The sequence below is a fragment of the Amblyomma americanum genome, chromosome 1 (assembly GCF_052857255.1).
Source record: "Amblyomma americanum isolate KBUSLIRL-KWMA chromosome 1, ASM5285725v1, whole genome shotgun sequence".
NCBI classification, from domain to species: Eukaryota; Metazoa; Arthropoda; class Arachnida; order Ixodida; family Ixodidae; genus Amblyomma; species Amblyomma americanum.
In genome coordinates, this window is record NC_135497.1 from 334,216,872 (window position 1) to 334,241,135 (window position 24,264).

Here is a 24,264-nt window from a genome sequence, read left to right on the forward strand (position 1 = left end):
TTCTTGCGCTTCTCCCTTTGCGACTTTCTGCCCCAATTCCTTTCCCCACGCAGAGTATACTATAAACAGAAAGGTGTAAAAAGGGGGAAAGCTGCCCTGTACGATAAAGGGCAGCTTACTTTCTTTTTTACTCCCATATGGGCGTATATTCGTGTTTAGAGTGTAGCATGCCAGCTAAAATTAGCTTTAATTTAATGGAATTCTACCTCTCTCTATTGCAAAGGGACGCCCGCGAGGCTCGACAACCAGCTAACGGCTATGGATTTGAACGTCGCGAATGATGCGGCTTTCTAAAGTTGGATCGCATTCTTATGCAGCTACGAAATTGTCTCACAATATATGAAGAAAACTGCACTCATAATACCCTATCTATACCCTATGCCCTCCCTGCAAAGGCCTTTAAACACTTTCTCGTTCAAAAATGCTTTTCTCCAGAACTGTTGGGTATGACGTCAGTGGTACGCCTCCAGGCTCACCGTAACCGGAATGCAGGGGCAACGGAGAATCTCCTCCATTACACGAAGTACATGGAGGCCTGTAGTTCCTGCAGCATCTTGACGGCCTCCACGTATTCGGCAGTAGTCAACACTGCGTCCCCGCAGCCCCCAGACGACTCGCTGACAACGCCGCACGTCTCCAGCTTGCTGGCGATGTGCTGTTTTGCGCGGAAGGCGGCCAGGTGCGCGTGGTACACAGGGGCCGGGATGCTCACGCTCCTTGCACACCGGGAGTATGTGTGGCACAGGTAGAAGCTGAGCTTCTGCAGATCGTCCGCGCTGAACTGGGAGTCATCCCACACGATATAGTAGTGGGCCGGCCGACTGGTGCCCTGCGGGTACGCCGAGGGGTACATTTATTCACATGCGCAGATTACGAGTGCCGTGGGGGTTGGGTCGCGTCGTATTGTGGTATGTGGCGGTGCGGTGTGGTCCTGCTTTTGGTACGATGTGATGTGGCGTGGTGTATGCGGTTTTAATACGCTTATTTTATCAGAACACATTGCGGGGGAAGGAGAGTGTTTAAACGCAATGTAGAAAAAACCGGCAATGCCTATGAGAACAGCACGCGCTCGCCTTGCTCCTAATGCTGCATGCAAAACATGTTTCTGTCTTTATTTGGCCTTAGATCCCCTGGCGCCCATAAATACCGTGAATAACTATTATTTCCTTGCTGGCTGTCATCAGCGCATTGGCCGGTCATCGTCATCTATGTCGCTGTCCCGACTTCGGGACAGCATTGAAAATGAGGCATACAAGCCAACACGACTATTTAAAAAAAAATCCATTTTTTGGCCGTTATTTGAGACTTCAAAGCCGCATCCCGCTTTAACGTACGAGCAACCAGGCCCAGCCGAACATCAAGCGCTTCTCTTTTCACCAAACCCTACGCACTCATTGTCTCAGTAGACGCCACGCCGAAAAGAAAAACTAATGACCACATCCGCATGACAGCATCATTCCGCACTGGCCCTAGAGGCCCCCCGTGCGCAACTTCCTTTACCGCTTCCTCAAGGTCGAACAATGACGTCGCAGTCAGTCACAGCGCTCCTGGTGGCCTCAACGTGATGTGGAAAGCTTCCGTCATTGTCTCGCTCGAGGGTAATCTCGGAGGCCATGGTTCCTTTTTCTCAAGCTTTGGAAGGCGTCCACCGCTGGCGCTCCTGGTATTTTTAATGCACTAACGACGCGAAGCAACTGTGGCGACGCCGGCGCCCGAACTATTTCCTCCGCAAATTCATAAACGAAAACACTGCAGACCATTTGTTCCCGCTCACAATAGCAACAAGAGCGGAGAAGAGGTCGCCTACCTGGATGCCGAAGTGGCTGCAGAGGAAAAAGTCGAAGTCCAGCGGGTGCGTGACCACCGAGTCTACGGTCGTGCCGGGAGGAACGTTGCGGAACTTGCCCACCCCGTCGCTGTCGTTGGCGGGCATGAACCTCGTGTGGTGTCGCTTCTGGACCACGATGAACGTCAGCGGTGGTTCGTAGGTCTCGGTGGGAGACATTTCCGAACACGCCAGTCGGATGGCGCTCACCTGAGATATTCGAGAGCGGAAACAAAAAAACTTGGTCAGGGTTTAAAGGCCATTCGAATAATCACGATATATATATATATATATATATATATATATATATATATATATATATATATATATATATATATATATATATATATATATATATATATATATATATACACACACTTGGTTCAGAATGTAAACCAAACACTTTTGACCTTCACGAACTATGCCGTCCTATCTTATAAAATTCTCGTTTGAGAACAACTATACGGCGAAGAGCAGCGTTTTCTTTTAGCAATGCTGCTATGAGTAATACTCTGCATGGTTAAACGAGCAGTTTCAGCTACCGTTCAGTTCAACGGAAGTGAAGCCTTTTCCACTCACGCTAAAATGAATAACAGTCGCTGCAGTTACACGGCACACTCCGCTAAACTGAGATCACGCTGTTCACATTCTGGATCACGTGGTCGGTTTATACGTAACTTTAACATTGATTCCCTACTTGACTTCACTCAACTAAAATTTCTGTGCAAGCTTGGCCCTTTGAGTATGCCGCTAGTACACAACCACACAGAGCCAAGAAACTTCAGTAGAGGCACGTCATGCTGCACCGCTCAGCCGTTGTTTTCCTAATGCCACATCGCGATATTTTTTTTTCTGGCTACACTAATTCGCATATAGTCGGATACAACTCAAGAACGAAGTCGCTTTTCCCCGTAAAGGGATCCTCTTCCAGCCAATGGCGTCGGCTGATTCTCACGAACCTGCAAGCTTGACAATGCAGGGAGCGCGGTGACAATGACAATCGTGACATTAGTCTCTCCTTTGAGGGGGAGACTATCTATCCCCTTTCATCTGCCACTTCCTACATGGTTACTCTAGCAGGCTCATGAGAATTGGTCTATGCCGCTGGCTGGAAGAGAGTCCTTTCAGGGGGAAAAGCCGCTTGGTTCTTGAGTTGTATCCGACTATAATGGAAGTTGTACTTACATTAGCCAGGATAGCAAGTTGTGGCAGCCGGAAATGCCGCCGACTCGGCCGATGCAGCGGGTCAGTAGATTGGTCTAACTGCGACCCCCTACTGAGCTGAGATCTCAACAGCAGGTGGCGCTGCCTTTTATTACCCGTGCCACATGCGCACTAGAAATAACCGCAGATTTTTGTAGCCTTAAGTTTGCCTATGCCATTATTTTCGGAGCTGGCGCTACACGTCCAGATTTAATGACATTTATGGACAGATGTATTGACATCACAGATATGCGACTTTAACAGAAGAGATTACAATCGAATAATTGACGAACTTCAAATGTTTTCTGATAATATCCTAATGCCCTCATTTCAAAACAGGTCAGTAGAAGATAATAATAATAATAATAATTGGTTTTGGGGGAGAGGAAATGGCGCAGTATCTGTCTCGTATATCGTTGGACACCTTAACCGCGCTGTAAGGGAAGGGATAAAGGAGGGAGTGAAAGAAGAAAGGAAGAAGAGGTGCCGTAGTGGAGGGCTCCGGAATAATTTCGACCACCTGGGGATCTTTAACGTGCACTGAAACCGCGAGTTCAATTTAGAGACAAGCTGGCCGAACTTGTAGCCAAACAGGTCCCACTTATCACGCTATGAAATCATAAATCTAACCCTTGCTGTATAAGAAAGCATCAACACATGAGAAATAAGAAAAAACGATTGTACAAATATGCAAAGCACGAATGTACGCCGTGCGCGCGGGGTAAATATAAAACCTACCTAAAACTGTATTGTTCCGCCCTTTGTGAAGAAAAAAATAAATATTTTTCAAAAGCCCATCCTGCGCTACTTAAGAATAATTCGAGCAAATCCTTCAAAACAATACGGGAGAATAGTGTCAGTAATGATATATCAACACATGACGTTCACAGCACCCCTACTCCGATGCTGACTGTAATAAAGCATTTAACTAGTTTTACGCATATGTTTTCACCCAAGAAGTTAATTCTAACATCCGCTATGTACAAGATTTAGATTACCCCTACATGGCACCGGTTGACATTACACTTGATGGCTTAGTACACCTGATAAACAACCTAGTATCCTTTTCCTCTGGTGTTGATGAAATGAATTCAAAAGTATTAAAAAATACTTCTGTATCCAGCATCATCTTACTTCATATCTTTAAGCAGTCAATATCTACAGGTGAGCTTTCCACCGGTTGGAAAATAGGAAAGGTTGTATCGGTTTTCAAAAGTGGCAACAAACCCTCGCACGAAAACTAACCACTTGCACCTTTTTGGACTTTGCCAAAGCATTTGGTCGGGTAGCACATTGCCGACTAATATCTAAGCTTTGTGCGCTCAAATTAAATTCTTTAACTCTGACATGGGTACGTAATTTTCTTTGTAAATGCCAGCAGTTCACCGTTGTTAACAATTACTCCTGTCCTCTCGCCGACGTTACTCCGACGTTACATCGGGCGTGCCGCAAAGAAGCGTCCTCGGTACATTATTCTTTTTAATTTACATTAATGAGCTGCCAGTAAACATCTCATCTTGGATACGCATATTTGCTGACAACTGCATTATTTATCGACCAATAAAAAGTACTAATGACCACCTTGCACTTCAAAGTGACCTCGATCGCATTGACGACTGGTGTAAAACGTGGCTAATGACTTTAAACATTTCTAAGTGTAAGATAATTTCTTTCAGCCAAAAATCAGTCAATTCGCATATTCCTTACCACAATAATAACGATACATTGGCTCGGACTACGCAGTATAAGCATCTAGGCGTCCATATTTCACCAAACTTTTCTTGGGCTGAGCACATAACCATCACTTTCGCTAATGCTTCCCGGTCACTAGTTTTCATTCACCGTAACCTGCAAAGCACTACCCCTCACGTGTGTGAACAAGCCTACATTACTTTTGTCACACCGCAGCTAGAGTACGCTTCATCCATCTGGTCACCTCATCAGAAATATCTGAGAGAGAAGTTGGTAGCTGTCCAGAATAGGGCTTGTCGTTTCATTTCGCAAAATTACAATTATCAGTCAGGTGTAACCCAACTAAATATCAAACTTTCGATCCACCCGTTGCAAATTCGTCGCGAGATTGCCCTTTTATCTATTTTCCCAAATACGTCCATGCCACTGATTCACTGCCAGCACATTTACAACATCCCTTCTACTTATAACATATATTGCATGATAACTATAGCTATGCCCGCAATTATGGCAACACACATTCTTTCAACTTCTCGTCACTCCCGCTAGAACGATCATCCGGACTGCATCGCCCTGAAGCTTAATCATGACACCTTTGGCGAAAATCTACTCAAGCACTTCGTTGATAACGCTTAGCACGTCACTTATATACTCAAGATTCATGTAACTTCGTTTTCAGCTGCTTGAGACTATTGCCTCTTAGGTTCTGATGATGCGCAGCTTTCCTTGTGTATGCCTGATATGTCTTCTTTTGCTTTTGTATAACTCTTTGCGAATTTCCCCTTTTTTTGTTCCATGACGCAGAGTTATTTTTTTTTTTACTTTTATCGCTTTTTGTGAATTGCGATATCTTAACTGAACTGACTTGTTCTTTATGCGTGATTTTCTGTACTGTCACTATGTTTTTTTTTATTTCAAACCTAGTTTGCACAAACTTCTGTATTTGATCCCCTCTTGCACATTGCCTCTCCGGAGGTCTGTAAGGTATCTGCAAATAAATAAATAAATAAATCACAGTGACGATAACACATTCAAGGAAGTAAAAAAAACCGGCAGGGCTTAGCTCGGCTATGCCCAGATATACGTAGCGTGAGCTACGCTGAGCCGCTGAGCATCAATTGCCGCTGCGCAGCAATTTCACACTCCTTCTCCACGGCTATACCACCATGCCAAAAGCCCCGCTATATGTAACCGCCACAGATACCTCTGCGCATGCGCACAAAATTAGAGGCGCTATCAAGCGGCTCCGGCGCTGCGTCAGACTTGGCTACTGCGCAGCGGAGGCGCACAGCTGGGCACGCGCCGGCCCCAGTGCGTATCACTCCTCTGGAATGCGCGGACCGGCGAGGCGCGCGCGGTGGCAGCGGCTCCGGCGCGCCAACTGTGTGCCGGGTGACGTCACTGCTCCTCGCGCATGCGCAGCACGGCTCTCCAGGAGCCATGCGAAACTGCTCAACCTCAGCCAGTGTAGCTCTCGCTACAAAAAATCCCCTGAATATAAACAGTGTTCATGAGCCAATACCTCAGCAATGTCACATCACATCACATCACTTTATTTTCCTTAAAGACCCCTTGCTGGGTGTTACATAAGGGGTGGGTTTTTATGAAGTACAGGTGTTCAATGCAGTCATGAATGTTCCAGGGCAGGTGATGGCAGCGATATCGTGGGGAAGGCCGTTCCAGTCACCTGCTACTCGGCAAAAAAATGAATTAGAGAAAACAGTGGTACGGGCACGTGGGCGCAAAACTTGAAGAGGGTGACTGATGCGATGGGATCTGCGCGGCGGGGGTGCGCAGATGTAGGGTTCTTGTCTTGCAATATCTTAACTGAACTGACTTGTTCTTTATGCGTGATTTTCTGTACTATCACTGTTTTTTTTTATTTCAAAGCTAGTTTGCACAAACTTCTGTATTTGATCCCCTCTTGCACATTGCCTCTCCGGAGGTCTGTAAGGTATCTGCAAATAAATAAATAAATCACAGTGACGATAACACCTTCAAGGAAGTAAAAAAAACCGGCAGGGCTTAGCTCGGCTATGCCCAAATATAATGTAAACACATTAATTTGTAAAATATGCCACTGTTCTTGCTTGACAAGTCGAAAAAGTAGAACTCGCGCGCCAGCCCACAGGCTAAGAGTACGTCAGAATTGCTGCTAAAAATGATGCTCTTTATGAATAAACCATTAGCCACTGGATAGTAACTTCTCACCAAAAAGTTGCACGTTTTTCTGCATGCGCAATGGGGGAACCAAGAGTATACAGTGCTCGGGCGAATGAGTTGTGGCGAACTCAGTAGGCCGCAAACGGCAGTTAGTCTGTCTAATGCCATTAAATCGAGCATGTGGCACCGCGCCAATGACGTTATAATTGTTTTTTGGGGGGGAAAGGAAATGGCGCAGTATCTGTCTCATATATCGTTGGACACCTGAACCGCGCCGTAAGGGAAGGGATAAAGGAGGGAGTGAAAGAAGAAAGGAAGAAGAGGTGCCGTAGTGGAGGGCTCCGGAATAATTTCGACCACCTGGGGATCTTTAACGTGCACTGACATCGCACAGCACACGGGCGCCTTCGCGTTTTTCCTCCATAAAAACGCGGCCGCCGCGGTCGGGTTCGAAAACGGGAGCTTCGGATCAGTAGTCGAGCGCCCTAACCACTGAGCCACCGCGGCGGGTGCGCCAATGGCGTTAAAACCAGATCTAGAAAGTAATTAATGACATTAAATTTGACCTTGTAGCACGGGTACAACATCTCTAACTGTCGTTCAGTTCAACGGACGGTCAATTGCACTGCCGTTAAAATCGTCTGTGTGTAAAACGGGTGAGACGCGGAGCGTGTAAGCACAAAACCGAACCACAGGCCTCAGTCTTGGATGTTAACAACCTTTTGAAGAGAAAAGATGAAGCTGGCGTACACTAATACCGACAAGACGTCTCCAGAAATGTATGTCCTCGATATCCTGAAATTTTAGCGCTGTGGAGATCTATTCGGCACCGTTACATGCATGCACAGCTAGCCTGCTTCTCAAACGACAAAGGTTTGTAATGACACTAGCGACATTGAAAGCGGGCAAAGCTGTCTTAACAAGATGAGCGTTTATTGGGCACAGTATAGTAGTAGGTGCAGTTGCTTACCTCACGGTTACGGACTTCCAAGAGCTGCCCCTCGCTCACTCCGTCCCTGTAGAAGACGATCCGCTCGGACTTGTGCCAGATGGTGCGGTGGAAGCCAATAGCAATTCATTGATCATGTCCTTCAGGTTTTTGACGATTTCCACACGCGCCTTATCCTCGGAGTCTTCAATCTGTATCCGAATGGTGGCGTGAAACTTGGACGGTACAAAGTCTAAGCTTCCGACGCACGCGGCGATGGATGGCCTGACCTTGTCTCCAGGCGAAGGGTGCGACACGTCTTCTCCGATGACGATCACGGGCCTATGGAATAGCTTCGGCTTCTCCTGCATCAGGAGACTATTGTTGATGCCGCCCATCTTGGCGTTGATCTTTTGGCACAGGTTTTGCATGAGCGCTGCGTTGCACTTTTGGACCACGTTGTTGTCCAAGATGCATTGTGTGCGCAGGGAGAGCTCAGTCTCTGCCACCTGCTTGATCTCAGCGTAGTTTGTGGCCTTTGTGATCACAGCCACAACCATCTCCAACTGTGGGTGCTGCTTGCGCTGCTCCGTGAGCACGGTCCGCATGGCCTTGCGGTTTGTGTCGAACGTGATGACCGCAAGCGGCGGCGCAATGCGCATGCCCAGTTCTTGGCCGATGCGGATCAGCATCTTGATGAAGTTGTCCAGGCAGTCCTTCTGCGCGAAGCGGCTCACGTTGTGAACAATCCACTGTGTCATGGACATCGCCTTGTAGAAGCGCTGCCCTCGGAGTTCCCACGTACCGTAGCGCGGCTTGCACATGGTGTTGTTCTCAAAATCCAGAGACGGCGGGTCGAGCATTCTGCCCATAACCTGAGTAGGTTCGGTGTTGATCTTGACGCCGAACTCTCGCAGGTACTCGTCCATGCTGCTGACCAAGTCGCGCACAGACTGACGAATCTCCTGGAAGCGCTTGGCTGGCGACTTCGCCGTGCGCTTGATCATCTCGGTGGTCTGATTCTCGTCGAGCTTCTTCCGACAGTGCTGGCCTACGGCCAGCTCGCACACATCCAGAGGAATGTAGACCGGATGCGACGGGCTGCCACCCTGCACGCAAGGCAAGTTCGGGTACGACAAGCGCCTGTAGCGGCTCTGGAAATAGTCGGCGACAGATGTCTGACTACCTTCTGATTCAAAACAGACGTCCTTCGCAGCTTCCCTCGTGATCTTGACCACTTTGTACTTGCGCGGGTACGGAAGGTGCTTCAGTTTTACGCGGAGTCCCTCGAGCTCTCTATTGAGCCGCACGTACTGGTTATCGTGCAATGACCGGTCCGCGGGCGTCCTCACACACCGGCTGTCGCTGAAGAACCTGCACATGAAGTCGACCAGTGGAAGTGACTCGTAGAATGCTGTTGCTGACATGTCGACGTCAAGCATGGGCTTCCATTGGGCGGGTAGAACACTCGTGTAGTAGCCAAGCCACACCTCCCGGTCTCCTCCGAGGTCATTGTGCTCGTTGGGTCCCGGCGGTCTGAAGAACGAGCGTCCAACCAGCGCCAGCTTGATCGAGGGGCCGTGCCTCAAGACGATGTCGATGGCCTGGATGACTTCCTGGGGCACATTGTTTACGCGGTTTTGGAAGACGCCATGCAGGGCGTCCAGGTTCACGGTAACCGCGTACTGGATCTTGATGATGATCTTCTGGATTCTATGGTCTTCCTCAAGGTCCACTGTGAATGTCCGCTCGCGGAAGTTGAGCTGGCGGCGCGTGTACAGGTTCTTACGGCCATCGAAAGCAGGATGCAGTTTGCCAGGTCTTGCCGGTACTTATTTACTAGGAGCTCGATGACTATCCTGTTGATCTTCGTGCTGATGAATCAATACTTTTTGCTCAGGAACCTTGGTCTCCTTGGCAGTCTCCGAGAAGATGCCGACGACATAGTGGTAGACGCTGCCGGTGGGTATCTCAATGCTGAAGTGGTTGGCAATAAGTTGGATGGGCCGGCCCAGCTGGCCGTGGGCGGGCCGCCGCGGAAAGTGAGAGGGCACAGTTCGCCCGAGCTCCTGCGACGTGATTGGTGATAATGAGAGCACGGCACAAACAAGTATGCACACACGCATTGTCTCGTGTGTTGAGCATCACATAAGTTTGGCCGAATGGTCTTCGACTACACTACAGTGCAGGACCGGTTCCGGTGATTCTTAACGGGAAAAGCCTCCTGCATTCCTTGTGCTGTAGCGAGCCCGTTAAAGGACGGCACTTCATGAATATCAGTGAGAATGTTTTAAATGTTTTGTGCAAGCGAATTTATCTGTAGTCAAAATTTAAATTTCAGCGTCTTCGAGCCTTTCCGTCTCCTTTCGTCACTCGTTTCTTGCTCACAGGTCGGCGGTCTTCAGCTAGCCCTACCCACTCGGCCTCACCGCCGGCTGCCGACCCATTCGGGGATTCCCCCAGTGTGTGTGAGTGGGGGGGGGGGATTTCCTGAATCTAACGGACAGACAGATCTGAACAGAAATATGCACGAGAGCGAGGCGGAGAAATGCGCAGGCGTGAAAAAGTCACTGGAAAGAGCTCGCCAACCTTCGCTCGGGATTGTGGGTTCTGTGCTCAATGTAGAAATATTTGGTTCAGGTGTTTGTGGCGAGAAAACGTAGTGGTTGAGCGAGGTTATGTACAGGGGTGATCAAAAGTTCAGGGACCACAGGGTTTGCTTTTTTAATCGGCATATCGTTGCATTTAAGATGCCAATAAAGCTATCAGGGTTCGCAGAGTATAGAACAATACTTCTTCCGCCCTCTACGGATATTTTGAGCATTTGGGGGTGCCATGTCTGCCTGATTATGCAGCTCAAAAACAGACCCTATGGCCTGAGAACTTTTGACCGACCCTGTACTTTCCTCGGAAGGTATTTCAGAGCCTTGTGCCATCTTGAGCACCTATTACAGGGACGATCGGGACAATTGCAAAATAAAGGAACCGCTCTGCGTGGTCGGGGTGTTCATCAAGAGCAAGACATTAATTACTAGTTCTTTCTCTGCCTTAATTTATTTTTATTCAGGGAACCAAGGCCATGATGGCGCCACAGCTGTAGAAGCATTTCTTGCAAAGTTTCTGAACCACTCAAAGGGCAACTGTGGTTGATTTTGAATGTGTTTAGAGGTGGTATTGTGTTCCCATTCGCATCACATTTCTTAAGAGTCCCTTCTCTGTGCCCCAAAACCGTTTTTCAAAATCGGCGCGGTACGGATGTCCGCCGATATTTGAAACAGGTACCGCGCCATTTCCTTCCCCCTCCCCCAAAAAATTATTGTGCATTGTACACAATAATAATAATAATAATTGGTTTGGGGGGTAAGGAAATGCCAGTATCTATCTCATATATCGTTGGACACCTTAACAGCGCCGTGACGGAAGGGATAAAGGAGGGAGTGAAAGAAGAAAGAGGTGCCGTAGTGGAGGGCTTCGGAATAATTTCGGCCACCTGGGGATCGTTAACGTGCACTGACATCCCACAGCACACAGGCGCCTTAGCGTTTTGCCTCCATAAAAACGCGGCCGCATCGGTCGGGTTCGAACCGGGGAACTCCGCATCAGTAGCCGATTGCCCTAACCACTGAGCCACCGCGGCGGGTTGGATTAGCCCAGCTAATTCAGGATATACAAAGCGAAAACGAGATTGAGGTCTCCACTGACCCACGGAGCCGGTAGGGCGCCTTTCCTTTCGTGAAAAGAACAGTCTTTGCAAAGTTGTCAATGCCAATGAACTCTATGAACGTCGTCGGCTCACTTGTTTTGTTTGGTTTTTGAGGAAAAGAAATGGCACAGTAACCGTCTCACATATCTCGATGGACACCCGAACAGTGCCGTGAAGGAAGGGATAAAGGAGGCAGGGAAAGAGGAAAGAGAAAACAAAATTTAAAGTTGGATTTTGAGGAAAGGCGCGGCGGTGCGCAGTGGCGGAACACCTGTGGCTCGGTGCTACTAGTGGCCCATGCGCAGTAGTGAGAAGGGAGGGAGAGAGAAATGCGCCGTGTGGTCACTGCTCCTCGTGCATGCCCAGCACGGCTCTCCAGGAATCACGCGAAACTGCTCAACCTGCGGCCAGTAAAGCTTTCGCTTTAAAAACAATTCCACACGCTGGCAACACAACACTCGGCTGCCAGTGTGTAAGTACTGAACCCCAAGGCTAAACCTGACGACGCACCAATTTCTTGAGCCACCCTTTATCCAGGTGACGACTGAGGCCCTGAACGTCTCAGAAGAAACTGTGAGAATTGAAAATTGGTTTTCGGGGAAAGGAAATGGCGCTGTCTCTTTTTCACATATCGGCGGACACCTGAAACGCGCCGTAAGGGAAGGAAAAAAGGAGGGAGTGAAAGTGGAAAGGAAGAAATAGGTGCAGTAGTGGAGGGCTCCGGAATAATTTCGACCACCTGGGGATCTTTAACGTACACTGACATCGCACAGCACACGGGCGCCTTAGCGCTTACCTTCCATCGAAACGCAGCCGCCGCGATCGGGTTCGAACCACTCATCTAAATACGGTCGTTACGTCACAGACTACGCTTTTAAATTTCACCCACTCGCCTTGTCCTCCTCATTGTTGACCAAGGAACCCGTAGCGGTTCCGAAACGTTGTTCTTGATCTTGACTTTGACAGCGGCTGAATCTTATGTTTCGCTTCCAGAGCGCCGTATACGTCATGCACTACCACGATGCTTGCTACCCACAGCACTTTTAAGTAGTAAAAACTAAACCCTGCATAGTCGGCTGCAACTCCAGAAAGAAGCGACGGATGCCCTACATAGGACGCCTTGCAGCCAACGGCGTCGGCCGATTTCGCGGACGCCGCTGTCAATCTGATTAAACGGGGTTCATCTCCTTTCATCTGCTACTCCCTGAGATGTCACACAGGTTCAAGAGGATTGACTAACCATGACGTCATGGGAACCAGTCGACGCCATTGGCTGGAGGGCCTCTTTCGAGAGGCACATGCCGCATGTTTCTTGCATTGTATTATACCGGACTTCGGTTCTCGTACCGTCCGTTTAAGTCGGATGTTTTGGAGAGGAGAGGTTAACTCCAGCCTTGAAGATAACAGTTGAACCTCTTTGTAACGAAGCGGTTTATAACGAAACAACTGATGTAACGAAGAAATTATGTTTGCACGTGGAAGCTCTGCCAACAGGGGCTATAACGAAGCTACAGCTATAACGAAGTAATCGCCGGAAACCTTCAACTTCGTACTAAAGAGGTCCTACTGTATATGGAGGGCTGGCATAACGAGCTGTAGAGGATGGGTTATAACGAAATAATGGATATAACGAAGGAATTACGATTCCCCTCGGATGCCCGATCAACACTGCATATAACGGCAGTCAGCTGCTGCCGGCTGACTGCCACTCACCGCGGCTGCAGGCCGGGGGCTGCTGGCCGCTACGTTGCCGGCGCCTGTGGCGGCGGCGGCCCCGTAGCTGGGACGGGAGGCGCTGGGCTGAGCGGTGGGGTGAGCGCTGGGATCCGCGGCCGTGGTCGGGCCGCCGCTGACGGCGCGCGGCTGCGGGCTGGCCGCGGCGCCCTGCTGGAGTGCTTGCGCGAACGAAACCCGCTACGGACCGGCGGGCCACGGAGCAGGAGCGTTGGCTTGGTTGCCACCGCTGGCCGAAGGCACCACTGCGAGCCGAAAATGCCCATTTAACGGCGGCTTGATATATCTGCTGCGTTTGCGATCATAGCGATCGTTACGACACGCATATACACCGCCGAAAGCAGAAGACTGGACAGCCGTCGCCGGCACTCCGTTGCTAGAGCACCGGACGCGAAATTCAGAGGTCGTGGGTTTGGGATCCCACCGGTGGCATGTGGTTGTTTTTCTTCTGCTTTGTAATCAATTATCTTTAAAAAGTTTCGTTTTTATGGGGGTTTAACGTCGCAAATAGACTCTTGAAAAAGTTATTGCCCTATTAAGCCCCCACTGATGAACACCTGAAATTATTTTAAAAAACATCCCCTATGCTTCTTGGTTTGGTCACTGTTGGCTTCCGTCATGTATTTCTTAACGAGCACCTCTTGTCCCTTCCCTTCTCTGCTCAACGGGAAAATACAGCTGGAATAGAGTACTTAGTCGAGGGTTTGATGGAATGCCGTCTGGTCAGATGATCAGAATGAATCTTCGTTTTACTGACCATGTGAAAGTGGTGAACTGTTTGCAGTTAACATATTTGACATGGTCAGTGAACGAAAATTCAGTATGCTGTGGTCGAGAGCATAGGTCGCAACAGCGTCCCAACTCAGACAGCTGTGCAATCCGATAATGGCATGCTCCGTGACTAAGCGCGACTAAACATGCAGCTCCCCCAAACAGCGTCGTATAGCCTTTGCACTGAAGAACTGAGTGCGAGGATATAGCTGTCGCGCAGGGTCTTAATTTTCACACAAATGTGATCAGCCCTCCCCCCACAGCAACGAAGAAGTGACAAACGACAAGCCCCGCCGCGCATTCAATATATTTGCGACAGACGCGCACGCTTTCCGTCTAGTTGTATACTTGAGAACAAAAAAAAAAGATATTTCAAATTAACTTGGCTAACCCTGGAATTCAGCGAAAAGCAAGGACGCTTGCTAAGCGTATCAGGCTCGGCCATGGCAGCGCCTGAATGGACAGCCGTTCTATAGTATATACCCACACGGCCACGTGGCTTAGACGTAGTATCACATGGTCTTATATATACCTCCATCGAATGTGTTTAAGGTCAAAGGTGAACCCAAATGTCACCCAATGTCAAAGATCAGAGGTCAACTAAAGGTCATGGGTCAGGAGCCAAGAGTTCGACGCCATAACTGTACCACGTATGATGCTACACGGCTAACGTGGTTGGGCTGAAGGTCATTCAAGGTTATTCTCCGGCCTATGCGACGACTGCTTTTCCAAACGGGGTGAAGCTTTTCGCTTCGTGTTCAACTGCAGTGACTTCTTTAGTTTCATTCCTTTTAGAGCGCAGCTCGCCCGTTCCTGCGTTCCGCGTCGTAGTCGGTGTAACATGCTACCTGACAGGTGACGTGTTACGGAGTGTGACAGGTGACGTATTTGCAGGTAGTAGCAGTGCGAAGCGCCACCTGACACGGCGAGAGGAATGGACAGCCGGAAGGCGGCTGCTACGGGACGATTCCGGAGGGTGGCTAGCAACGTAACACGACACCTGCCAAGCGGTAGCACGCGGCTTGCGAAGAGCTGCGCCAAATTCCGAATTACCGTCTGTAGTAATCGGACATCAATTTTTTTTTTCATTTATATATCGGCCGTAAAGAATGCACATTTCTTAAAGCTGACAACGCTTGCTGTCACGGAGAATGCGAGCACGTGCTGGCTGTGGGAAACGTTTCCCCAATTCCCTTCCTTTCCTCAATATCGACGGAGTCCAGAACATCATGAACGCCAATGCCAATGATCATAATAATAATAATTGGTTTTTGGGGAAAGTAAATGGCGCATTATCTGTCTCATACATCGTTGGACACCCGAACCGCGCCGTAAGGGAAGGGATAAAGGAGGGAGTGAAAGAACAAAGGAAGAAAGAGGTGCCGTAGTGGAGGGCTCCGGAATAATTTCGACCACCTGGGGATCTTTAACGTGCACTGACATCGCACAGCACACGGGCACCTTAGCGTTTTTCCTCCATAAAAATGATCACAATGAACGCGACGGTAGTGGCCGAATGACGCCATAGCTGTCACGTGGTTTCTCCTCGGTTCAAGGTCAAACTCGCGTACGCGGCAAAGAAGCTACGGAGGGTAGAAGTGAAGCCTTCACTTCACGGGAAGGGGACGATGAGGTGGCTGCCTGGCCCTACTGAGCTGCGATGTAGGGGCTCTCGCACATTGGCGAGGGCTCCTTGTCACCGGGGGCCCCGTCGTCGCTTCAGATGACGCGGTTGTTGCGACGCGCGTCCTTTCTTCCAATGTTTCCTCTCATATCTCTCCTACTGTCTGTCCGTGGCAGCTATTATCTGCACGTGGCAGCGAGTGTGCCATGGATCAGCTTGAGCCAGTGGGCGGGCCCGTGAACTTTTCATTCTTCCCTCAGTCGCAACAACAACAAAACCCTGCCACTTATCGCACCACACAGCGGGACGCCAAGCTGTTAAGCCGGCTTGATTTCACCCGGCAGCCCCATTAGAGTGCACACTCTTACCTAGAAGCAAAACACACGCAGTCGCGATAAACAGCGACCACAATCCGGGGAAAGAGAGACATTTGCTGAAAATTGAAAATTGATTTTTGAAGAGAATCGACACAAGGTTGGCGAATAATGCACTGGTTTTATTGAAATGTTAGTTGGGTTTATATCCCCCCCCCCGGCTAGGGGTGTCGCCGATACCTCAGGCGATAACGTAGCTTATCCGATGAGCCCGAAGTAGATCAGCACGACACGTGTCGGCAGCGCATGCGGCTTCACAACAGTTTTTGAGGAAATAAAATGATGCAGTAACCGTCTCGCATATCTCGGTGGACACCTGTACCACGCCGTAAGGGAAGGTTTAGAAGGATTGAGAGCAGAAAGGAAAAAAAGAGGTGCCGTAGTGGAGGCGTCCGCAATAATTTCGACCACTTGGGCATCTTTAACGTGCACCGATATCGCACAGCACACGGGCACCTTTCCGTTTCGCTTCCATCGAAACGCGGCCGCCGCGGTCGGGTTCGCACCCGCGGGTACTCCGGATCAGTAGCCGAGCGTCCTAATCACTGATCCACCGCGGCGGGTAATGCGGATATCCCAAGCAAAAAATGCAGCGGAAACAGTAAAGACGCTGAAACACGATACCCGAAAGACGCGGGTTCGATCCCGGCCGCGGTGGTCGAATTTCGATGGAGGCGAAATTCAAGAGGAGCCCCGCCGCGGTGGCTCAGTGGTTAGGGCGCTCGACTACTGATCCGGAGTTCCCGGGTTCGAACCCGACCGCGGCGGCTGCGTTTTTATGGAGGAAAAACGCAAAGGCGCCCGTGTGCTGTGCGATGTCAGTGCACGTTAAAGATCCCCAGGTGGTCGAAATTATTCCGGAGCCCTCCACTACGGCACCTCTCTCTTCCTTTCTTCTTTCACTCCCTCCTTTACCCTTCCCTTACGGCGTGGTTCAGGTGTCCAACGATATATGAGACAGATACTGCGCCATTTCCTTTCCCTCCAAAAACCAATTATTATTATTATTATTATTATTATTCAAGAGGCCCGTGTTCTGTGCGATGTCAGCGCACGTTAAAGAACCCCATGTGGCCGAAATTTCCGGAGTCCTTCTCTATGGCGTCCCTCATAGACCTGTACTACTCCATACCCCACAAATAAGGCGGTTAGAACGGTGATTGATGATTCGGGAAAAGTGCCTTTTCAAAACAGGGCGGGTGTGAACAGTGACCGTTTCTTAGCCCTTTAATTAGAGTTTTATCTACAGTCAACTGCCATTAATTTTATCTACAGTCAACTGCCATTAATTTTAACAGCCGGTTTTACACACAAAAAGTAGGAATATGCATCGGGTCGTGCGTTGCTCCCGTTCTTTCTGACATTTTTCTTTCCTGCATTCACAAAAGCTTGCATAGCTTACTACCTAACCTACGCATTTTTAGATATGTGGACGAATATTTGGTGATAATGGACAAGCCGCATGTTTTATCTATTGACGAAGCTGTTGCTGATGTTCTCGCATCGTTCTAAACGGTTGCAAAAGGCTTAAAGTTTACCTTTGAACTCCCTAGTGGAAGCTGTATACAGTTCCTTGATCGGAGAATTCATTTCTTGGACGGGCATATATGCTGGATGTACAATCCTAGGTCACAAAAGGCACTCCTGCCTTACAGTAGTGCTCATTCAAAAATAATCAAAAGAGCAATAGCCACGAATTGCCTCAATTCTGCGTTGGAAAAATCATGTCCGCATCAAATGTTTGAAAGCGTTCATATGCAAACTGAGCGATTGCGCATGTCCAGCTTTCCTCCAGATTTTTTGTCAGCTGTTGCAGAGACGCTGCTACAAAAGAAAAGACGCATCAAAAAGATGGATAAGCAAGACCAAAGGCTGTCAACTCAAGTAATTCCATATCTTCACAGAGTGTCTCATAACTTTAAGAAAATTGCAAGCAGATACGGGGTTAACGTGCTCTTCTCCGCCCCAAGCCAAGCTATCAATAGTTTTCCCAATGATGGTTAGTAAGAAAAAGCTGATTTGCACTATAAACCACCAACTCGTTTTCACCCGTTGCACTACTAAGGTAGTGTACAACATTCCACTCACTTGCAATAGCGTGTACACTGGTCAAACGGGACGCTGTTTTAATGAGACAGCTAGGGAGCATTATAATCTGGTGAAAGAAGGGAAAAGTGGTCATCTTGCTATCCACTGCCGGGATTGTAAGTGTAAACCCATATTTCGGAAAGCTAAAATTCTTGGGCGTGGAAGGGATCGGATGGAAAGGGAGATTATTGAAGCATATCACATCACAAAAAAGCAGGTGGCCAGTGTGTCAGCACGGCTTCCTTTTCTCTTTTTGATAATGAAATGGCGTTTTTGGATCATTGCGGTTGATTGCCACGAGGCGATAGTAGCGCTGTACTTAAGCTTTGGTATTCTCAATAAAATTCAGTTGGAAGTGCAGCATTCGACCTGTCGTATGTGTGTCTTTTTCGTCCCCGTTTTTTCGCGCTGCTTCGTGTTCTCAAGATGGCTTACTGTGAGCACCGACCACACCGAACAGAAATGGAAGCCAACCCTCAGCGGTGTTGTGAGTGCGGGACAAGACGACGTAGTCGATCTGGGACCACACGATGCACTGAACCATCTACGGTGCAGTTACTTCGGGTCTAGATGGCGCATTGCATCTAATGCGAGACCGCACAATGAACCCGAATACAGGCAGCACACATCTACTGATTTTCCAAAGCGGGACAGGCGAGTCGTGGATGCGCCAGCTCCTTGCGGCGCCATCAGGCAAGTCTGATCGAGAACTGGAACTCACGTTTATGCTGGTTCCAGGATCGAGCTGCGCGCTCTGGCAGGAGCCTGAAAATTCAGAGACTACAGAACATTGTACATCCGCTCAGTTAAGAATACGAGACCAATGCCACCGTACGCTTGCTCCAATCAGGGGCGAGCGCTCAGCAATGGCTCAGCACGAGTGGTGAAGAGGAACTTGTTCTGTGACCCTAGTTTAAATTAAGTCTCAGATAAGGAACAAATGAAGCATGTCCGGTTCCAGGAGAAGAGGGAAGAACAAGTCGTCCTTTCCCATAAGCCTTCACGACATTTAGCCTCGGTAGCCACGAGAAGAGGTCAACGCGTGACTTCAGATAGTGAGATGACACAGGCAAATGTTCAAGGCGAACCTGAGCTGACCTTTGGCGGAACGCAAATCTTGGAGGACGCCAGCCTCTACAGCGAGGATCGACTTCAAGAGTACTCACTAGGTTCCGGTGCTCTTGGTACACTTGTTTCCAGCCCTGATAGCGACCGTTTGTTCCATGGGGGTACCACATCTCGTCTTGCTAAGGAAGAAAGCACTCTTCTAATAAGGCAGCCAGATACTGCCGCCTTCGTGGAAGTTGTGAACGCTGCAAATAACCTTGCCCCGGGGGATTTCGGAGAATGCCGCAGTGGCGCGCTTGTCCAGCCCTCCTCCTACGACCGTGACGCTTGTGTAGAAGTGCACCATGCTTCTGGCGACAGTGAACACAAAGTCATTCCCGCTAACTTCTCTGTCGATGATGAGAAGCCAAACGGAACGGAAGGCGAGGCCGTCGCTACCATTGCTGATACAGACGCTGAACGGACCAGTAATTCGGGACGAGAGGCCCCTTTTCTTGACCCACTGGCCACAATCATTGAACCAGCAAAATACGTTAAAGCCATGGTTAGTAATTGGCTACAGTCTTCATTTCCTGCTGAAGACAGTGTGAGCAGCATGCTGTTAGGTGACGAACGACAAACCACACAAGCATCCGACCGCTTCGCAGAGACAACTGAAGAGCCATGCACTTCTGCTGATGCTGCTCCCACCACGGAATTAAGCTTCTGGGAACGCGAAACTGAGTCTGTATCGTCCACAGATGCTCCCGCCGTGGAACTGAGTTTCTGGCAGCCAGAGACCACGCCTGTGGCACCCACAGATGCTCCTACCGCGGAATCCAATTTGTGGGAACGAGAGACCGAGTCTATGGCATCCACAGCTTCTGGAGATGATGGTAGTGTGATCGTTGTGTCCGAGCACTTCCCTTCGTGACATATAACGCCTCAGCATTGCGGAGCCGCACGTGCGCCGGCTTTTACCAGATGAAATCGGTGTGCAGTCATGGAGAAGTGACAGGACTTGCGGCTAGTGCCAATCACCGGACCGTCCGCACTCCCAAAGATATGCTCACTGTATTACCCACAGGTGATTGCGGCCAAAGGCGGGTGCTTTATACCCGGTGGGCACTTGAAAGCGGCATGTAGATGGCAAGCACTGAGAAGCAGCCTGCACCGCTGTTGAACGAATGAGTGTCGTGTTGAAAGCCAACACCCAGATTCTTCGGCCGGTGTGCTTTACAGTCTACAGCGACTATTTTTCTTGTGTGCATTTTTTCATATTCTTCTGTATTCCCCTTCTGTTTAATGCTTTCGTATTTGTGCGGCAGCAATTTCCGTGAAATGTTTTGAGAGTGTTATCAAGACGCAATAAATATTCTGTCATGAATTTGCTCTCGTGTATCTCATTTCAGTCGCTAAAGCCGGCTCAGTTTTAACGCGACAGCTTTAAGGAGCTCGTGCCGCAGAAATGCCGGTGTCATCGGCGTCGGCGGCGTTGGCCGTGAGCGAAAAATGGCGCATCTCGGTGGTCACCTGAACCGCGCCATAAGGGAAGAGATTTTCCTTCCCTTCCGGTGCGGTACGGGTGTCTAGCGAGAATCGTGGGACAGACGTCATTTCCTTTCCTTAAAACAATTTTTGTAGCGGGAGCTACACTAGGCCACCAGCCGAGCATTTCGCGGTACATGGGAGAGGTAAGATGTGCGCATGCGCCGTTACCATGGCAACCTGAGAGGAGCAGTGCGTGCACCGCGCGTTTCGTCGCCGCCGTCACAGCGGCCGCGCGCCCGCTCCACCATCGAAGCTGAATGTGACGTTACTCGGATGAGCAGTTGTGCGCATGCGCCGATACTATAGTAATCGGAGAGACCCCACAATTGCGCCACGTTCGTAGCCACCGCCTCGCCGCACGCCGCTCCATCATCCGAACCGCGCGTCGTCGCATGCGCAGCAGTGCGTATAAAAGGCGGAGATGCAATCGGCGGCTGTATCGCAACGCTTGATATCGATGCACAGAAAGACAGTCCAGCCGCTGCTAAACGGCGGTATAGACAAGAGAACATTAACTCTTTCGATTCTGCGGTTGTCGCCTGGCAGTTGGCTACTAAAAAAGAGAATGAGCGTCAAAAGGCGAAGAGAGCTGCGGAGACGCCTGAACAGAGAGAGGAACGCCTTGCCAAACGAAGACGCCAGAATGCCAAGTGTAATAGACGTCGCATAGCCGCCGAGATGGAGCCTATGGAAGGCGTCAGTCAACGGGAACCAACCGAAGAGGATGTGAAGGCCCGTCGTGTGACTGATCACACCATTCGAGTTTCCGAAAGTGCATCTGCGACTCGGACATTTTAAGCAGACTTTGTGAACAATCCGTTTGGACACGTGTAGTGTGTGCGACAGACTGTGGAACCAAAAGGACTTGACACCAGTGAGTAAAATGTATGACACTTTGCGTTTGGCATTTCCAGAATGGTCTCATGAGACAGTGGCGAGTGTCTGTGGAGCGTGCAAGGGCTTTCTTGTCAAGCAGAAAATTCCACTCTACAGTGTAAGCCATGGATATCGGTATCGACACTTACCGCCTGCTTTACCAGTTTTTAACGATGTGGCCGAACTTTTAATTTCTCCTCGCATTCCCTTCGTTCAAATCCGCCGTCTAATGAGCTGGCGTAACGGCCAGTTCGGCTTAAAGGGACCTGCGGTCAATGTTCCGGTTGGCCCGGACGAAATGTTGAGGCAGTTGCCACGATGTATCGAACAAGACAAGTGAAATTGGTTAACATTAAAAGGCGCATGTTCGCCAAGACAATCTACTTGTCTAACGTCGTGTCGCGAGAAATGCTTGCTCCGTAGGTGGAAGTGCTCAGAGAATCTCCTCTATACAAGCACTATGGCATTTGTATAGATGAGGGTAGGGTAGATGAGGACGATGAGGCTGTCCTTCCGGGCACACAGGAAAATGTGGAAGAGTGTCCGGGACTAACAGCGGCATTATCATCCAAGTAGTCTACGCGACACCGGGAACATCTGTCAAGCAGACGATTGATGTGGTTGCCACGTGTATACCAGCCTATGGCATGGTTTCACAGTTGTGTGTCACTTTGGGTGATTTCAACACGAAACAGGACTCTCTTACTCAGAGTATGAAAGAAAAGTTTGACTTTAGCTTCACACCCACACGTCCAGACTACACAATGGGGAACTACTATAGACCTTGTATACCAAAGAGACTGCACCAAATCGAAATACTGTATAGACAAAATTAAGACCACTGCATGTAACTTCACAGATCATCGGGCAGTTTTGGTCTTTGTCCAGCAAAATGAATAAAAGATGTGGATACACAATGTCTCTCATTGCTAAACATACAGCGATTATAACAAGCTCAGCCAGGGAAACGTACCTCCCGCTACGCATATCCTGGAATAGCGGAGCTAAGCCACTGTCATTTGTTTTAATTAGTGACGAGCTTCCCTAAAGCACTTGGTATATATATATATGCATTCAGTAAGTGGTCAAAATTAAGCCGAAAAAGCTCTCAAGGTGATAGAAATCGTGATTTACCACTGCGTATACAACCAGCCATTTAAATTGCATGGGGAACATGGCTGATATTATTTAAGACATGAACGCATTAAAATTAAGAAGCTTGGGATTTTTGCATAATCAAGGTTTTTTTTTTGCGATCAGTGGATCAGTAGAGAGATCAAGTCGGGCTCAACTGGCAACGCTGACGAAACCAGAGGCGGTATGCAATCCAGTGCGGCGGAGTTGTCCGTTTTCACTTCTCGATTTGGTGGCACCTACGGGCACCGTTCCTGCGTTACGTATACCCCTTCTATACGGTGACATCTGCAATGGATGCTTTGGGTTCGAGTGGTATAATTTAGGACTCTGAATTTTTTAGATTAATCCACTGACTAAACGATTAATGCTTCGATCGGCGCATACTGCTTAACGCTATTGCTCAAGCTTTCGAATGGGATCTTTTGAACACGCAATGTGTGGGTCAAATGTTTAGGGGAATCCCCCAAGGTTGAGTAGATTGGTTATAAGGGAGTAATTCCTCATTGGCATCCACCCAATCGCAGCCAAATGGCTACAAAGGAAAACTATACAGTTTTCTCTGAAACTTCAGAGTTAAAGAAACGTTCGTCCTGGTCCGGGGCTCGAACCCGGGACCACCGCGTCACCGACGCAGTGCTGTGTACCAACTGAGCAAATTAACCGGGGCGGCACGCTTATGGCCGTAGCCGTTTGGCTGCGCTTGGGTAGATTCCAATGAGTAATATATAAGCTTATGGCAGGGCGAGAGCGAATTGATCAGTAACTCGAAGTGGGAACAGTGTTGGTCAAATGTTTTAGAGGAATCCCCCAAGGTGGAGCAGATTTGAAATAGGGCATCATATTTGTCGTCGTGGCTCGCGCAATTACTAGATCGACTGCTCCGGCGAAACCGCGCCACTGGGTTCGAACCCCTGACAAGGCCGAATTTTTCTTCAACTAGGAAGATTCTGAGAAAGCTGTATAGCTTTCCTCTGTAACCGTTCGGCTGCGCTTGGGCGGATGCCAATCAGTAATTACTCCCTTATTTCGCATTTTGTTGTTTCTATACAACTCACCTTTGGTGCGCAGTCAGAATCAATATTAAGGTTGGGCGCAACGTGCTCACATCTAGAGCTCTATTGTAGAATACAATTTAAACAGAACAGCAGTTAGTAATAACGGGCAGCGCTCTGCGGCGTCCTATATTACTCCGCTGACCTATCACAACAGTAAATAAAATCAGCTTTGTTTGACAACGCCAAACAAGCGAGAGTCATGAAAATTCTTGAGTTTATAATTTCGTCTGATGGTTAGCTTTTAGTTTAGGTAACAACATAAGCTTGGACAACGGACTCCTCTTTTGTCGCGGAGGAATTCTGTGCCGCTTCCCGAATATGGGCGAAGCTTCAGTGCAGGCTTGAGCTGCACGCAGTTCATTTTTACAAGAAGGCGGAGCAAAATACATGGGCAGTCCTCAAACCTTCGTTCCCTTAATAAGTAGCTGAGTCCAACGAATCAAGTACTTGTGCTTAGCACCGTTAAGGAGTTTTCCGTCAGTAAAGAGAAATA

At 49.0% G+C, this 24,264-nt stretch overlaps 1 protein-coding gene across 1 annotated transcript; it reads right to left on the reverse strand.

Moving 5' to 3' along the window:
* Window positions 1-514: 514 nt before the first annotated feature.
* On the reverse strand, window positions 515-9,937 carry LOC144121056 (protein argonaute-4-like). Its single transcript, XM_077653987.1, has 5 exons — window positions 9,652-9,937; window positions 9,396-9,546; window positions 8,549-9,185; window positions 1,874-2,035; window positions 515-655 (listed from the first exon to the last, which is right to left on the reverse strand). Exons 1-5 carry the CDS (start codon window positions 9,935-9,937, stop codon window positions 515-517), a joined length of 1,377 nt encoding a protein of 458 aa, XP_077510113.1.
* Window positions 9,938-24,264: the final 14,327 nt, after the last annotated feature.

What these genes read in the sequence shown, in the direction of transcription:
- LOC144121056 (XM_077653987.1), bottom strand. Translation starts at nt 9,937, where the DNA reads ATGCGTGTGTGCATACTTGTTTGTGCCGTGCTCTCATTATCACCAATC. An exon ending in CACAGTGGATTGTTCACAAC is followed by an intron (nt 2,036 to 8,548) that starts GTGAGCCGCTTC and finishes CGAATATCTCAG; the next exon opens with GTGAGCGCCATCCGACTGGC. An exon ending in ACGTTCCTCCCGGCACGACC is followed by an intron (nt 656 to 1,873) that starts GTAGACTCGGTG and finishes CGCGCAAAACAG; the next exon opens with CACATCGCCAGCAAGCTGGA.